The 18,721-nt window shown below is 41.6% G+C and overlaps 1 protein-coding gene across 1 annotated transcript in view; it reads right to left on the bottom strand.

Annotated features, from left to right (window-relative positions):
• Positions 1-4,261: 4,261 nt before the first annotated feature.
• Positions 4,262-18,721, bottom strand: part of tbca (tubulin cofactor a) — a 102,600-nt gene continuing 88,140 nt past the window's right edge. Inside the window, exons 3-4 of the mRNA XM_038805546.1 lie at positions 15,039-15,125; positions 4,262-4,569 (exon numbers count right to left, since the gene is read on the bottom strand). Coding sequence (XP_038661474.1) covers positions 4,489-4,569; positions 15,039-15,125 — 168 coding nt within the window. The 3' untranslated portion in view covers positions 4,262-4,488. The remainder of the gene's footprint in view (positions 4,570-15,038; positions 15,126-18,721) is intronic.

Genomic DNA, 18,721 nt, shown 5'->3' on the forward strand with positions numbered 1-18,721 from the left:
CGCCACATTCTGGCGCCTATTCGGGTACACCGAGGGAGAATTCAGAATGTCCAAATTACCCAACAAGCACGCCTTTCAGGACTTGTGGGAGGAAACCGGAGCACCCAGAGGAAATCCACACAGACACGGGTAAACGTTCAGACTCCGCACAGACAGTGACCCAAGCCGGGAATCGAACCTGGGACTCTGGTGCTGTGAAGCCATAGTGCTGCCCACACGGTAGCATAAGAACCAGGAGCAGGAGTAGGCCATCAGGCCCCTCGAGCCTGCTCCACCATTCAATGAGATCATGGCTGATCTTTTGTGGACTCAGCTCCACTTTCTGGCCTGAACACCATAACCCTTAATCCCTTTATTCTTCAAAAAACTATCTATCTTTATCTTAAAAGCATAGTGCCATAAAGGATAGAGAGGTGGAAGGGGTTATAAAGGATAGATAGAGAGTTGAAGAGGTTTAAAGGATAGAGAGTTAGAGAGGTTTAAAGGATAGATAGAGACGGAGAGGTTTAGGGAACCCGGCAATGGCAGGGTGGTAAGGCTAAGAGAGGATTTGGCTAGAAGTAAGGAAACTTTAAAATCTAGGGTTTTGCAGGACTCGGAGCCAATATAGCTCAGGAATGGCACCAGATGGTGGCAGACGACAGACTGCTAACTGTTCGGTCATTGTCTCCATCGGTCACTTAACTTGTTTTACTAGAATTGTTCCTGGAATGTGTTTAGAGTCATTTTCATCAACGTCACCGTGAATTACACAGTCACCGTGTATTACAGTAGCTCATAGTTTGCCCTTCCAAAATATACCTGCCGTGAAATATTTCAAACCAAGTAATGCAAATAGCCGTCCAATCTCACAGCACCTTGCATTGTGATTAAGAAGAATGTTGAAATCAGGATAAAATACGGCTTAATAGGCCAGGCTTGGTTAATGATTTTAAATAGATTATTTCACATACTAGTAAGAAGAAAGAACCGCGTATTTTATTAAAGGAAAGCTCGAACGTGTGAACAGTTTTATACCTATCCCTGCAAAGATTGCCATGCATAGACAACACTCTTGCGAAAAACATCAGGTTCAGCGGTCCGTATCATTATTAGTTTGAAAAAAAGTTTTTAATTTCAATGACATGAGGATGTTAGTCGATACAACCTAAAAATAAGGGCAGAAATGAACAAGGTCAAATATGGCACTAAGGAAGGAGTTATATATTGCATGGTACGGAACTGTGTCAAAGTTCTCAAACCTGCCTGTTTCCATGTCGTTGCTGGCCCCTTTTAAGGTATGGGGCGCATTTACAATACATCTACTTTTCAGTTACCAGCCAACAAACATACTTGGCTGGAATTTTATCCCATTTCTGTCCGAATATATCCATTCCTTTCCAGCAGTTAAGCATATATTTACAAATGTTTGATGCATTTAAACATTTAAAGTCAGACTGAGCGCTTTGCCAACCAGAGATCACACTACACTCGGTGCCTTTCCCTGCAATGCCAAACTTCCTGTATCCAGTGCCTCTCCTTCAGCTTCTCTCCGGAGGCAGGGAGCCCCCGGCTCCCATTCAAGGAAAACGTTAGGGTCAGTATGAAGCGCAAATCATTCCGCACAGCCATTGGATTTACGGTGTAAATCCAGCATCTTGCTGCCAGTCCTGGGGTGTTTTTAATATAATTATTAATATTCCACATGCCAGCCAGCACGGTGGCCTAGTGGTTAGCACAACCGCCTCACAGCGCTGAGGTCATTCTCCCCGTGTCTGCGTGGGTTTCGCCCCCACAACCCAAAAATGTGCAGAGTGGGTGGATTGGCCACGCTAAATTGCCCCTTAATTGGAAAAAAAAATTGGGTAATCTAAATTTTAAAAAAAGAAGAAAAAAAAAATATTCCACATGCCATTCACATGAAAGTGACAGTAACTCTTGGATATAATAAACCGTCAGGGAAACAAAAACACAAGTTTCAAGAGAAATTAAAGTAAATTGGTTACAACTTGTGTAATTGCTATATATTTTTTATGATCGGAGTTCTATAACTTTGTAACTATTTGGAGTTTTAACACTTGAAACATCGCTTCCCTTCACTGTTCCGATCGATGTCACTACCCCATCACGATTTTGAACAAACTGAGGACGTTCACTTGCACCAGTTAAAAAAAAGTTACGAAGAAACTTGAGTGCAATGAAGGATAACTTTTCCAACACTGCTGACAAAAACAGGCTTTATTAAAAACACCGTGTTACAGGAGATATCAATGTCTTCTTTCAGAACATAATGACCATCTTTCAATTCTCAATATTAAATTAGCAGGGTCCCAATACTTTCAGTGAGTCAAGAAACTCGCACAAGATTGTCAAATGAGTAATGGTCTTGCTGTTTTAACTGTCAATCAGGCGCAAACTCCTTTGAAAATAACCTGAACACAGCACTTTTGCAGCAAGAGGAAGAAACAGAAACTAGCTGATCTTTCCATCATGCAGATAAATTTCATGTCACATGGAGTGTTATAGGCCTGTTAAATATAGAACGGTTATTGTGTAATTTCTAGAGGATCTGCTATGCTGTGAAATAGGATTATTTCCGAGTGAGTGGTGTTGATGCTATTTGAACATATGGAGGTTTGTTTAAATTGTTCCCAAATTATACCTACAACACGTGCTTAGTATAAATTAAAATATATATATTTAAACATGACAGGAACTCTAATGCTTCAATAGGTTGTGTGGCCTACCTCCTTCCTCATGTGGCCATCCAGTATTTAGAAAATTCATTTGAAATAATTATATTCATGACGCACATAACCTTGAATATTGCATGTGTACCTGTGAATCATACAGTCTGGAGTCTTCCAAAATAATTGTAGATCAAAAAAAGCTCAAATTTTGTTAACACGATTCTGACTGTATTGCTACAGGGGATGGTTGCTATATTACCAAAAAAATGTATACTACACCAGAAACCCAACAGACCTAAAGTACAGTATCAGTGGCCCTTGCAACAGGTTACACTCTCAGTAAAAATAGGAGTGCATTGCCTGCTTGGACAAATGTGCAATGCAATTAAAAGGCTATTTAAAAAAAAAAATTTAAGAGTACCCAATTCTTTTTTTCCCCAATTAAGGGGCAATTTAGTGTGGCCAATTCATCTACCCTGCACGTCTTTTTTGGTTGTGGGGGAGGAGACCCACACAGACACGGGAAGAACGTGCGAACTCCATGCGGACAGTGACCCGGGGCCAGACAAAGACTATTTTTAATCTTGCAAGAAGGCAGAGAACAGGTCAATGGAACTCTGGGTGTTGTGAGAATGGGGGCTTTGCGTCAGGCTAGAGTAATGCTACAACTGGTAGTACACAGCTCAAGGTGGCTACTTAACACACCTTGGCTGCAGTCAGACTGTGACCGGACTTTAATTTGGAGTATAGCGAGCAATTTTGGGTCCCGTATCTAAGGAAGGATGTGCTGGCCTTGGAAAGGGTCACAAGAATGCTCCCTGGAATGAAAAGCTTGTCGTATGAGAAACGGTTGAGGACTCTGGGTCTGTTCTCATAGGCGTTTAGAAGGACGAGGGGGGATCTTACTGAAACTTACAGGATACTGTGAGGCAAGGACAGCATGGTGGCACAGTGGTAGTACTGCAGTCTCACGGCACCGAGGTCCCAGGTTCAATCCCGACTCTGGGTCACTGTCCATGTGGAGTTTGCACGTTCTCTCTGTGTTTGTGTGGGTTTCGCCCCCACAACCCAAAGACGTGCAAGGTAGGTGGATTGGCCATGTTAAATTGCCCCTTAATTGGAAAAAATGAATTGGGTACTCTAAATTTAAAAGGGAAAAAAAAAAGATACTGCGAGGTCTGGATAGAGTGGACGTGCAGAGGATTGGAGGAAAAACTAGATGCAGAGGACACAATCTCAGACTAAAGGGACACTCCTTTAAAGTAGAGATGAGGAGAAATTTCTTCAGCCAGAGGGTGGTGAATCTATGGAACTCTTTGCCGCAGAAGGCTGTGGAGGCCAAATCACTGAGTGTCTTTAAGACAGAGATAGATAGGTTCTTGATTAATAACAAAGCAGTTGCGCGCTGCCTCAGTTCATAGATAAGTTGTTTTGTTGAGAAATATTGCCAGCATACTTGGCCAATGTGCAGCAGCTGCTGAAATACAATTATCAGTTGCTAGACCACAAAATACACACTCACTTTATCCATGAAGTTCAAATGGAACAGATCTCTTAGCAATATTTTCAGACGGACAGCCAAAATAAGACAGTTCGTTGTCAGCAGGTACATTTATTTAATGTTTCATTATTTCACCATGATGTGGCACACAATTAATTTGGGTACAGAGTCTGTTGTGCAACTCAGATTACACAGGGTTCATACATAGATCCCGAGAATAATAATAGCAGGGTCATAATACCCAAAACTGAAATGGTGGGGAATGGAATGGAACGGATACAGTGCAAGTATTTATAACAAAACATCATAATTAAGATTCTAGACTTCTAGCTTGATTGATCCTATTGTGGCCTGGGCTTCCTTGTATTCCTCAGTGTCTTCCAATTCTTTCTCACTTTCCTAGAGCAGGAAGAATACAAAATAGATTGTTTTCAATTTTACATATATATTAGTTTTATTTGCTAATCCTTTACTAAGCACTCCAGCTACCGAGATTAATATAAATACTTTAAAACATTTACACTTACAAAATAATATTATACAATCATGTGAATTACCAACTCCTTTGGCAACTCATGCTTAAATCCAACTCGGTACTTGGAGCTGGAGGGACTTGGGGTTCCACATTATTTAAAAAAACAATTCATTTAGTAACCTTTGATGAGCAATCAGTACTTGGATGAAGTTGAAAGATAGACTATAGTTAAAGTGTCTTTCACCAAGTATAAAAATGGTCGATATTTATTTGATGTAATTAGAATAATTAGAGAGTAGAGAAGTTTGTAATGTTGATCATCATACAGGTTCTGCAAGAGTTTTGAATGATTGATGTCTATTTGGATGGAGGCCACTGCGACTGTGGCCATTGACAAGATTTACTTGTGATGCCTGAAATTTCAACAAAAATTGAAATGGGCATCACATCATGTTCATCATCCTCATCTGGCTGCAACACATACATGAGGAACTACCATTCCGCCATCTCTACATGTCAAGCTTTGGAATCTAGGTCCAGGTCCTGAAATGTACCTGGTGACCTTGTAGGCTGAGAAAATCAGCAGAGTAAAATATTTATACAGCGTGAAAAAATAGAAGACTTAGAAATGAAGTAAAAATGGTTTTAATAAAGATAGCTGAACAAGTCGACCCAGCCTGCAACTGGTCCAATTAAGGCCACAAAACCATGGACTGTTCTCAAGGCTGTGATGAGCTAGCTAATTTCAGTGAAGGTTGCATCAACTGGCCATGGCCCACCAATTAACTAAGGCTCTATTATGGATTATTATCTAACAACACCTATAAACAAGGCTGAAACATGAAGAATTGTTTTTTCAGAAGAGCAGACAATAAGCTGGTGAGGCCAAAAAGGTAGGGAAAGGGGGAGACGATCTTGGCAAAATTAAAAATATTCTACTTATATATCTCTGTTCTTAATCAGCACTAGATTATTAATGATATAAAGCTTTCCTGCCAACAAGAATTTCTTTCAGCATCATACATTAGTCAAAGACTCACTACAAAATCTGAAGTTTCTAAAAGACATGGGGCTATGTTTTTAAATTCAACTTTATGAGAAAAGCAGAGATGAAAAAAGTAAAAATATCAATTAAATATAGATACAACTTAATAGGCCAAGGTTTTTCTATCAAAATATTTGCAAGGCTAATAGTGCTAATCATTATTTGTGCGTAATGGCAAAGCAACTTTAGGCAAAAGCCAGATGCACGGTTATATGCCAATAGCCATAGGTTGCTGTCCAGTCCAGCGATTAGTTTCTTTCAATAATTGCATTTACCGTCTGCATCAATGGATTGAATGTCGGAAAGCTGCTGTACTTGCATAATGAAAACAAACTAAATCTACCTCATAGCACCAGGGTCCCAGGTTCAATTCCTGCTTTGGGTGACTGTGTGAAGTTTGCACGTTCTCCCTATATCTACATGGGTTTCCTCCAGGTGCTCCAGTTTCCTCCAAAGGTGTGCAGGTTAGGTGGGGTCACAGGGACAGGTAGGGTGCTCTTTCAGAGGGTTGTTGCAGACCCGATGGACCAAAATTCTGCACTGTTGGCATCCTATAGATGCTATGGAAATATTTTAATCTAGCAATTACAAGTCTAACTACCCTTTGTCAATAGGATAAGTGTTAATCACTTGCAACCATTAATTAAGGAAATACACTGTTGTTTGCCCTGGTTACTTGGGTCTTAGATGCCGTTTCCCTCACTACAGCATTATCAGCTTCCACTGTCAGTAACTTGAGTTTGAGTATACAAAGGCAAGTCTAATTAATGGCAGACACTGTTATCGTACCTCGCTATGGCAAAATCTGGCCCGATTTATTACAAAAGCTGACTTTCACCAAGAAAACTAATTCCAGCACTCGCAGTCCACAAATATTTTATTAAAAAATTGAATTACGTCTGGATAATTCAATAAAACCTCCTACATTTTCATAGATTACAATTTTGTTGAATAGGAATGGGGTAAAAAAAAGTCCATTTGGTTCTGAACAGTATTTTTGCATTAATGCTTGGAGGCTGTTGAAAATGACTTTTAGTTAGCTCCCCTCTTCAATGAAAACATATTCTACAACTATACTGTCTGCTAACAGCACTAATTAAGCAAAGATAGCAGACTTAAATATTGAAAATAGAAATGGCTCATATAATAATCTTTATTATTGTCACAAGTAGGCTTGCATTAAACACTGCATTAAAGTTACGGTGAAAATCCCCTCGACACCACATTCCGGCGCCTGTTCGGGTACACAGAGGGAGAATTCAGAATGTCCAATTCATCGAACCAGCGCGTCTTTCGGGATTTGTGGAAGGAAACCGGCACACCCGGAGGAAACCCACACAAGACACTGGGAGAATGTGCAGACTCCTCACAGACAGTGACCCAAGCCGGGAATTAAACCCGGGGCCCTGGCGCTGTGAAGCAACAGTGCTAACTATTGTGCTACCATGCCTCATCAGGGGTATTTAAGATTTGGTAGGCTTCTGGTGACGGGGATATGCTGAGAAGTCGCACATCAGGTGGCTCTCCTCCCACGAACCTGAAAACTAGGCTCTTTTTGTCCGATAAACACCCGCTAACACCACAAAACATCCCCACACAACTACCAAAACACAGATGAAGGAAAAGATGCCAAACAGAAGCCAATTCTAAGGACGAGTGGAGACCAGGAGTGGAAAAAGCCTGAACAAGCAGCAAACGACTGAAGCAGCACGAGGCGGCGGAATTAGGTCTTTGCCGGAATGAGAGGGACCGGCCCGCTGTACGAGAAGTCCCCCTACACCAGGGGATCGGTGGAGGATGTTTCTCTCAAGAGAATTAAGAGAGCATCGAGAAGTAATAAAATCGGACATCCAGGCTGTGGTGAAGGGTGCGGTTGCCGAAGCTACGGCAACCATGCAGGTGGCCCTGGACAAGGCAGAAAGGCGACTGGAAGCCCAGGAAGAAACAATCAAGGAGCTGAAAAGGGCTGCAAACCGGACCATTGCCCTGGAATAGGAGGTGGAAAGGCTGGTCGCGACACAAGGGAACCTGAAAGGGAAACGGCAAGGACCAGGAGAACCATTTGAGGCGGCACAACTTGCGAATCTTGGGCTTACTGGAGGGGATTGAAGGTAGGAACCCCACAGGCTATGTGGCCCAAATGCTGGGTAATCTGGTGAGAAGTGACAGCTTCCCCAGTCCACCAGAAATCGACAGACCGCACAGGCCACTTCGGCTAAAGCCCAAAACCAGGGATCAGCCGAGGGCGATAATTGCTAAGCTGCACCGATATCAGGACCAGAAAAGAATCATGCGCTGGGCCAGGCAATCCAAAAACTGTAACTTGGAAGGCCACCGGATCCGGATTTATCAGGACATTGGGGGTGACCTGGCCAAGCGCCGGGCCGAATTTAACAAGACGAAGGCTGCGGTGTACAGATACGGCATAAGGTTTGGAATGCTGTACCTAACCAAGTTCTGGGTCAGGTACCAAGGCAGGGAACACTTTTTCACGGTCCCTGCGGGCAAGACAGATCTAGGACCGCTTGTTCCCTCGTAGGTTCCATTACATACTGTTCCAGGAAACTATCGCAAATACATTCTATAAACTCCTCCTCAAGGCTGCCTTGACCGACCTGATCAAACCAATTGACATGTAGATTAAAATCCCCCACGATAACTGCTGTACCATTTCTACGTGCATCAATTATTTCTTTGTTTATTGCCTGCCCCACCATAATGTTACTATTTGGTGGCCTATAGACTACTCCTATCAGTGACTTTTTCCCCTTACTATTCCTGTTTTCCACCCAAATGGATTCAACCTTCTCCTCCATAGCATTGATGTCATCCCTTACTATTGCCCGGATGTCACCCTTAAATAACAGAGCTACACCACCTCCCTTACCATCCACTCTGTCTTTCCGAATAGTTTGATACCCGTGGATATTTAACTCCCAGTCGTGACCATCCTTTAACCATGTTTCAGTAATGGCCACTAAATAATCTTCATTCACGATGATTTGTGGCATCAACTCATTTACCTTATTCCGAATACTACGAGCATTCAGGTAAAGTACACTTTGCTGGCTTTTTTACCTTTGTTTTGAATCAGTAACCTCTCCAAAGTTATATTTCCTCTTAACTTTTCTCCTAATTTTCCCCTAATTTTCCTTGTCGTTGAACCCATATCTTCATGTAACAATCTGCCGCGTCGCTTACCATTTATGTTTTTACTTCCCGTTTTATTCCTTTTAGTATTACTGGGCCTATTCACTGAGCTCCCCTCAGTACTGTACCTTGTACTGTCGCCCATTTTTGATTTTTGACTATGTCTTCTCTGTCTTAAGCTTTCCCCCTTAATGCCTTTTGTTTCTGTCCCCGTTTTACTACCTTCCGACTTCCTGCATCGGTTCCCATCCCCCTGCCACATTAGTTTAAACCCTCCCCAACAGCTCTAGCAAACACCCCCCGCTAGGACATCGGTTCCAGTCCTGCCCAGGTGCAGACCGTCCGGTTTGTACTGGTCCCACCTCCCCCAGAACTGGTTCCAATGCCCCAGGAATTTGCCCCAGGAACAAGACTTCTACAAATGTGGGAGCCATTCACTCAGTTCTGTTTGTAGCCAACAGCCAAGAAGCGAAAGAACAGGAGGGGGTAGCCACGACACAAGGGGGGTGGGGACGGAGGCAGGGTAACATCGAACCCAACCATGCCCAACAAAAGAAGCATGAGAAATAATTGGGGGGGGGGGGGGGGGGGGGGGGGGGGGCAGGGGCAACAACCTGAACCAAGGGGAAAATCAAAAGAGAAAACTGGTGGGGAATGAAACATAGGAAACCACAACCACCACTGTAACTAAGGTAAAGGGAAAAAAGTTGTTTGAATGTAAATAGTTTAAACTGACCGATGTGTAAATAATTTTAGCTTTACTTTTTATTTTCTCTTTTTGTCCCCTACCGTTTGTCCACATTTATACATGTTTTGTATACCGAAAACCCAATGAAAACATCTTTTTTTAAAAGTTGAGATTTTGTTACAATTATCAACTTGAATGTTAAGCATAGTTCGGAAAATCAAGCTTAAAAATTGCACTTTGCACCAATCCCAATCGTACTGTAATTGGTGAAAAGCTGAAGCTGTACAAGCTTTCACATCCTAGATAACAAATCCCAAATGACTTTAGCGTAATCATGATGTTCACCTTGAATCAGTACCATATCAAAATTGCTTTTCACCAATGTAACATGGTGACATAGCTGCCCTATGTAGTCTTGACCATTGCCAAGGTAGCCAGTGTCAACTAGAGTGGCAGTAAGCTGTTATAGTTAGTCTCAATATCTTTAGTGAGGCAGAGCAACGTCATTTAGGTTTTCATTAAACAATTAAATATTAAATGAGGATGTAGTTTGTACTTCTTGTAGACAATCTGCTAACATAAAGACAAATAAAAATGCCAATTTAGATTTTTAGCAAAAGAGATTGAAGTCAAAATATGTCATTAATTTGATTTGCCCATTTTCAGGATTTGATTTATCAAATTTATATTATTATGTCTGAACTAGATATGTTAACCTGGCCTTTCCTTCCTTCTCACCCAAAAGTGTATGGTGAACATTTACAGATCAATAATTAAATCTAATTTAAAAAATGTCAATTTTATTATACACAACAAAGATACTTTCAAGACTTGTCGATAGGGTTAAAAGATATACTGTAACTAATTGTATATACAAATGGCAATGAGTAGATACACAACAATAGGTTTAGTCTAATTTTTCTTAAATATATGTTTGTGGTAAACAAATTATGCTCGGGAACTGGGATATTTAGAAACAGCTGGTATCATCTACTTTTGCCTAATCTTGTATTTATTATAGATTCGGAGACCTTATCCAAGCAAGCATGCTTTAATAGGCTAAACTCCCATACCATTTACACTTCCATTAAAATTATACTTCACAAAATATCTGATTTTGTACTTATTTTAGAAAGTACTTTAAGTGCAATTTTCCAAAATGAATATAAATTGCAATGACTCATGCTTGCCAAGGAAAAATCTACTGGTTAATTTTTGTTCCCTAAACAATTTGAATAATAAAATGCACCTTATTGTAACTTTATTCTGGAACGTGTAGTAAACTCATTAAACGTTAAAGATAATTAGATAATTCAAATGAAGCCACACAGCCACAAATTAAGTCACATTTGAATGTTGTGCATGTCCTATTTAGTCGGGTAAACCAAAGATTCTCATCTATTGGTTTTAAAATTATTTTCTGATATTAGTCGTTACTCTGTATGCACACAGAAAATATACATCAATTTCATTTAGAAAAATAACCACATACAATAACCTCTTCTCATAGATATACGTATCCATGACAGTATTGGTAGGAGTACCAGTGCCTAGTCCTTATGCAGAAAATGTTCTGTCTTTACATTGACTACCTCATGTTGCACACCATGTTGCCTGGCACTATGCTAAATGCGATAGATTCAGAACGGATCCAACAGCTCAAAACCTAGCATCCATGAGGCACTGTGGGCCAAACGCAGCAGCAGAACTGTATTCAACCACAATCCGCGACCTCATAGCCCAGCATATCCCTTAAACGATCATTACCATCAAGCCAGGGGATCGACCTTGGGGCAGTGAGGAGCATGCCAGAAGCAGCATCAGGCACTAACTGATGAAGCTACAATATAGGACGATACACATGCAGAAACAACTTGACAGAGCTAACCAACAGATCACACTAAAGCTCTGCAGTCCTGCCACAAATACCAGTGAATGGTGATGGGCAATTGAACAACTAACGGAAGTGGTTTTTGGAGCATCCCGCCGTCCAGTGCCGAGTGCATTATTCACCCCAACCTCCTCCCGAACTCCAACATCACAGCAGCCAGTATTCAGCTAATTTGATTCAATCCATGTGATAACGGCTTTTAACCAACCCGTTTCAATACAGTGGTAGCCAATAAATTGAACAATTGCTGAGATATAGCCCGTTTACAAAAGGTAGGTCAAATACAATCTCGTCAACTACTGCCCTATCAGTCTACTCTCAATCATTAGCAAAGCGATGGCAGGTGTCACTGACTGCTCACAGATGCTTAGTATAGGCTCCACAAGGACCACTTGGATCAAGACTTCATTACAACACTGGTACAAACACAAACGAAAGAGCTCAATTGCAGAGTTGCAATGAGAGTATTTAAAATACATTATTTTATTTGTTAACTAGCCTTAATTGCCATTGAACTGTGTAGCTTGCTAGGCCATTTCAGAGGGCAGTTAAGAGTCAATCATATTGCTGTGCGTTTGGAGTCACATGTAGGCCAGGCTAGCCAAGGATGGCAGATTTGTGACAGCAGGGTAGCATGGTGGTTAGCATAAATGCTTCACAGCTCCAGGGTCCCAGGTTCGATTCCCGGCTGGGTCACTGTCTGTGTGGAATCTGCACGTCCTCCCCCTGTGTGCGTGGGTTTCCTCCGGGTGCTCCGGTTTCCTCCCACAGTCCAAAGATGTGCGGGTTAGGTGGATTGGCCATGCTAAATTGCCCGTAGTGTCCTAATAAAAGTAAGGTTAGGGGGGGGGGTTGTTGGGTTATGGGTATAGGGTGGATACGTGGGTTTGAGTAGGGTGATCATGGCTCGGCACAACATTGAGGGCCGAAGGGCCTGTTCTGTGCTGTACTGTTCTATGTTCTATTTCCTTCCCTGAAGGACATTAGTGAATCAGATGGGCTTTTACAACAGTTGATGACAGTTCCATGGTCACCATTACCAACAGTAGCTTTCAAATTCAGACTTTATTTATTGAATTGTAAATCCACTGGCTGTCGTGATTTGAACACATGCCTGCGTAGGATTAGCCTGGGCCTCTGGATTACTAATCCAGTGACATTACCACTATGTCACTATCTCCCCTCAATAATTGTCCTTGACGTCAAGGCAAGGAGTCTCTATAAAATTGAAGTCAATGGGTATTTGGTTAAAACATTCCACCACTAGCATCATATCTAGTGCAAAGAAAGATGGAGTGACTGCTGAAGACCAGGATTTAACCCCAGGATATTGCTGACCCTCCAAAATGTCATTAGCGGATATTCGCTGATGATTGCAGTGTTCAGCTCCTTTCACAACTCCCCAGTTAACGAAGTAGTCTGTGCCCAAATGCAGCAAAACCTGGACAACATTCAGGATTAGACTGCAAGTAGCTTTCATGCCATTTCAAACAAAGGTGAATCTAATCACTTCCTCTTCACATTAGAAGCATAACTGTCACTGACAATCAACATCTTGGGTATTCTATTCCAGAAAGCTAGTTGGTGAAGGATGATATTGCAGTCAACCTTTACTCAGTCTTACATTTATTTACAGAGTAAAACAATGCTACCATACACCTTTTAACACAGCCACACAATAATTTCAGTTAATAACTCTTTAGGTGTGCTCAAGTGAAACTCCAGTACCTTATCACCTGTATACTACAAGACACAAGCCAGGGGCATGATGGAATACTCTTCCCTTGGCTGTATGAGTGCACCTCTAACACTGAAGAAGCTCAACACCACCCAAGTAAAAAAAGCCACCCACCACACTAGACATCCACTCCCTCGAGCACTGACATACAGTGTTTGCAGTATGTACCATTTACAAAGTGCAGTGCAGCAACTTGCTAAGGCCTATAATAATAGCTTATTGTCACAAGTAGGCTTCAATGAAATTACTGTGAAAAGCCCCGAGTCGCCACATTCTGGCACCTGTTCGGGGAGACTGGAACGGGAATTGAACCCGCGCTGTTGGGTCTTGTTCTGCATTACAAGCCAGCTGTCTTAGCCCATTGTGCTAAACCAGCCCCTTCTTTGGCAGCAGCTCCCAAACCCATAAATTTTACCATCTAGGAGGACAAGGGCATCAGACATAGGGAACACCTCCAGCTCCACAGTGCTCTTCAAGTCCCACATAATCATGACCTGGAAACAGATAGTCAATTTCTCATTGTCAGTGGGTTAAAATTCTGGAACTCTCCAACGAATGGTACAATGGGAATGCCGACACCAAACGAACTGCAGTATTTCAAGAATATTTCAAGAAGGTCTTTCATTGCCACTTTCGCAAGGGCAATTAGGGATGGACAACAAATGTTGGCCTTGCCAGCAATGTCCAAATTCCATGAACAAATTAAAAAAGTTGAATTTTGTAGAGAAAATATCAGTTTGTTCAAAAAACAAACTACATACTTGCTAACTATTGTAGCCATGCTGGCCACGCAAAATGGACACTGAGCCAAACTAAAATGGATGACAGCAGGGAAGCCTGTTTAGTGAGAACAGACAGCCTGCTCTCAACTAATTAGCATTTTGCAAGCAGCAAACCAGTTTTCTGGCCAGGTGCAGATCTCCAAGCCAAAGGTGTTAATGGCAAAGCGCTTAACATTCTGATGAGGCGGCCCAGATCCAGGCACACACAATGGCAACATTTCCATCTCAATGTAGCACTTAATTGGTGGAGCAGACAGGATGGCACCAGAGTAAAAGAATATCGAAACCACCCCCCAACATCGAGGGAAGCCCCGCATTGGAGGATTTCGAAGGTAGCCGTTTGGAAACGTTCCAATCGGTACCGAAAGGTAGAGCCCGCCTAGAAGGGGGCAAGGACATTAGAGAGGGGTATAAAAGCAAATTCCCCACAGAGCCCGGTCTGTTAAACCCGTGCTCCGGCTCTGACTGACATCTTGCATCCTGACTCCAGCCGTTGAGCACCAGCCGCCGAAACCGTAAGTTCAACGCTCGCTACGCGATCCAAGCCCACTAGACTCCCAAGTACCAGAACGCTTGCTGAAGGCTGCAGTACCAAACCAGGACGAAGGCCTCGTTCTCTGACCTTGCCTGTTCCTGTTAGATAAGTATTCTGTTTGCTTAAGTTTAGTTATAGCTTAGTCTCTTAGTGTGTGCATGAGTATTTATTATAACTGTATAATAAATATTGATCGTTTGAACTTTACTAATCGGTGTATCGTCTTTATTACTTTGAACTTGACCTTGGAATACTTGTGACGTTGCCTATACGGCAACTGGTGACTCCAGAGCTAAATAATTACATAGAACAGAGCCTAGTAGTGTTAAGCACACGTCGAACTCGGAGGCGTGTTAATACACTCCAATAAACGCGTTTTACGCCCATAGTAAAACGTGCAACACTATGATTTCAGATATCAAATGTCGATTGTATGAATTTAGAGTGATTACATTAATTAAAATTGAGGGTTTTTCAAAATCTATTCCTCAATCCAGTACATTTACCAGATGTTGAAAGGCACCATGTACTCAGAACTTGCCAAACTGAAAATAACAGACTTACCAATAGTTGCGCAAGGTCACTGTGGGCAGTTGCCAATCGACGCTGACAATCTGGAATCATCATCAGTGATTCTTGCAGAACCTCCATCTAAAAAAAAAGGGAGCAAAATGAGGCTGGAAACAACAAGAGGATCACGCTTTTAAAAACATCCTAAATAGAACCTGTTCGTCTCCAGGTTTTGAACTGAATGGTGTGATATTGTACTCAGATGTTAAAATACTGACAATTTATTCAATCTTTTTTCAACACTTTTAGAATTGCCATCAATAATTTGCACCACCATAGAGTTTCCACTGTTTTGTCATACATAAAAACAAAATTAAAATGTGTAAACCAGCTCAATAAATATATTGTAATGAACTGAATACAGAATACATATTTTACTTGTATAAAAAAAAACCCAAAAAGATCTGCAGTTGACATAAAAAGCTTTTATCTTTGGGGTAATAAAGAAATGCACTGTCCAAGTAATATCTCAGAGATAATTACTGCATGAAAAAAGTTATTGAGTTATTGATCGAACTGTGTGCTCACTGCAGGAGGTTCAGCCTGTGAAAGACAGAGGGCTTCAGGAGCTCAGAGACAAGACAGCGGAAACCAGCAGGTTCATCTTCATGGTCCTTATCATGCGTAAGAAAGTTATTTCAAAAACTGTGCTCATTAATTTTGGCTTAGACAATATGATTCTGTTCCTTTCAGGATAAATTGAAGTACAAAATACAGTCTAACCGTTAAAAAGAGTGCCCAATCAAATGGTGTTGCATTAGAACTGGAACACTGGCTTTAGATCAGAGATTCAAAGCTTCAGGAAAATATAAAGGGTTAAATGATGTTGCTCTTTCTTTAATGCTTTAAATGCATTGTGTTGTTATACAATGCTACTTGAGACTCATTGGCTGTTTTTTATTGTCTAAAACATATTTTTGTTAATCCCAGTAAAGCGGTATTAGTACATAGGAATTAATGATATTAGAGGCATAGCTGAACCAGTTCACTATGCCACAGTGGGCTGGTTTAGCTCACTCAGCTAAATCGCTGGCTTTTAAAGCAGACCAAGCAGGCCAGCAGCACGGTTCGATTCCCGTATCAGCCTCACCGGACAGGCGCCGGAATGTGGCGACTAGGGGCTTTTCACAGTAACTTCATTGAAGCCTACTCGTGACAATAAGCAATTTTCATTTCATTTCATTTCAGTGTACTTGAATTTACAGTAGCTAAAGCCTCAAGTCAGAAGAAATGGTTCCAATTAGTATGTATCATAAAATTGCTGTCATAATGCATACATCTTTGTATGCTGAATTATCACTGGCAAAATAGAATAGTAAATATGTGCACAAAATAGATGATATGTGGAGCACACAAGCTCATGACATCAGTAGAAATGGCTAATATTTTGCAGTTTAGAGACTAAAATGTACTGCAAATTTAGCATAATATTTCAGGTAAAGAGCCAGTAAATAATAAATGTGGTTAACTACGAATGAATACAGTTAGGATTTGTTGTTGTTCAAGAAAGACTTGCATTTATAGAGTGCCTTTCGTGAGCACTGGAAATCACAAAGCGCTTTACAGCCAATTAAGTCCTTTGGAGGTATAGTCGCTGCTTCAATGCAGGAAACGCAACAGCCAAGTTGCACAACAAGCTCCCAAAAAATGCAATGTGATAATGACCAAGGAATTTGTGAAGTTGATTGAGGGATGAATACTGACCAGGACATCATGGATAACTTCCCTGCTTTTCTTCAAAATAACGTAATCGGATCTTATACATTGACACAAGAAAGCAGATGGGGCCTCGGTTTAACATCTTGTCCGAAAGACAGAACCTCTGGCAGTGTAGCGTTCCCTCAGTAATGCACTGGAGTGTCAGATTTTACTCCTTTATGTTCGATTTCAGGAGCGAGACTGGAATCCGAAAACTCTGAGAAAGGGATGCTACAGCTGATGTGCAAATTATGCAATCCTTTCTGACACTTCAATGCAATACTGAAAGAGTGCTGCACTGTTGGAAGTGCCATCTTTCAGATGAGAAGCTGAACCCAAAGATCCAAGACCCATCTGACCTCTCAGGTGGTCCTTCGGAACAATGTCAAAATAAGTATGGGACTGCTCAAGACGTGCTCACCAACATCTATCCCTCAAGCAACGCTATTAAAATAAACAGCTTAATTGATCATTTATGTCACTGCTATATACAAATTTGCCAAAATGCCTCCCTGCACTTCAGATATAATTAATTTATTGCCAAGTGCTTTGGGATGTCCTGAGGTTGTCACTTCATAAGTAAGGGTGCCACAATGGTTAGCACTGCTGTCTCACAGCACCAGGGACCGGGTTCGATTCCGGCTTTGGAGGACTCTGTGGAGCTAGTATGTTCTCTATGTCTGCTTGGGTTTCCTCTGGGTGCTCCGGTTTCCTCCCACAGTCCAAAGATGTGCAGGTTAGGTGGATTAGCCATGATCAATGCACGGGGTTACGGGTTTAGTGGGCCTAAGTAGAGTGCTCTTTCGGAGGATTGGTTCAGACCTCGATTGGCCGAAAGGTCTCCTTCTGCACTGTAGGGGCTCTATATTCAGAATTGGGCTCTCTAGTTTCCCTTTTGAATCTGAACCTCACCCAACTCCATCCCAACTTTCCTAAATAAAACCCCTCCAGTTTTTTGTATGCTGCTCTTCACAACCGCCCACAGAACCCATCTATCCATTGTGCCTGTAGTCACCTTCTAAAGCTGAATCAAGCAATAAAAATGTGGAGCTTTGCCAGACTATTTGTAGCAGTGGCAGGATGTGAATCATAAAAAAAGGCCTATTACAGATTTGACTGTAAATCGAGGACACCTTTGTAGCAACATTGCTCACAAGAAAACAAGAGATAGGAGCTGCAGTAGACCATATGGCCCATTGAGCCTGCTCTGCCATTCAATGTGATCATGGCTGATCTTGGGCTTCAACTCCACCCCCGCCCACTTTCCATGTCCCTAATTCCCCGAGAGATCAAAAATCTGCCTATCCCAGCCTTAAATATCGTCAAACATCGAGCATACACAATTGCCTGGGGTAGAGAATTGCAAAGACTTTCAACAAAGATTCTCATCTCTCAGTCCTAAATGATCTATCCCTTATCTTGAGATGTTGCCATGTTCTCGATTCACCAGTTAGGGAAAACAACCTCTCAGTATCTACCCTGTCAAGCCCCTTCAGCATCTTGTATGTTTCAATGACATGATCTCTCATTCTTCCAAACTCCAGAGAAGGTCCAATTTACTCAGTTTCTTATCATGGGACAATTCTCTCACCCCAAGGACCAATTCAGTGAACCTACACTGTACTGCCTCCAATGCAAGTACAGTGTATCCTTCCTTAAATATAGAGACCAAAACTTTACAGTACTCCAGGTGTGGTCTCAGTAAAGCCCTGCGTCAGTTTGGCAAGGTTTCTTTATTATTGCACTCCAATCCCCTTGCAATAAAGGCCATCATGTAAAGTGCCTTCTTGATTGCTTGCTAATTTTGAGTTCTTTATACAAAGACTATCTGAACATTAACTATTAAAAATGTTCTTAAATTCTGCTTTTTGATTCTTACAACCATATTGAATAACCTCAACACTTCCAACATCATACACTGTCTGTCATCTTGTTGCCCACACACTTAACCTGTCAATACCCCGGTGTCATCCCCACAA

The sequence above is a fragment of the Scyliorhinus canicula genome, chromosome 8 (genome assembly GCF_902713615.1).
Source record: "Scyliorhinus canicula chromosome 8, sScyCan1.1, whole genome shotgun sequence".
Lineage (NCBI taxonomy): Eukaryota > Metazoa > Chordata > Chondrichthyes > Carcharhiniformes > Scyliorhinidae > Scyliorhinus > Scyliorhinus canicula.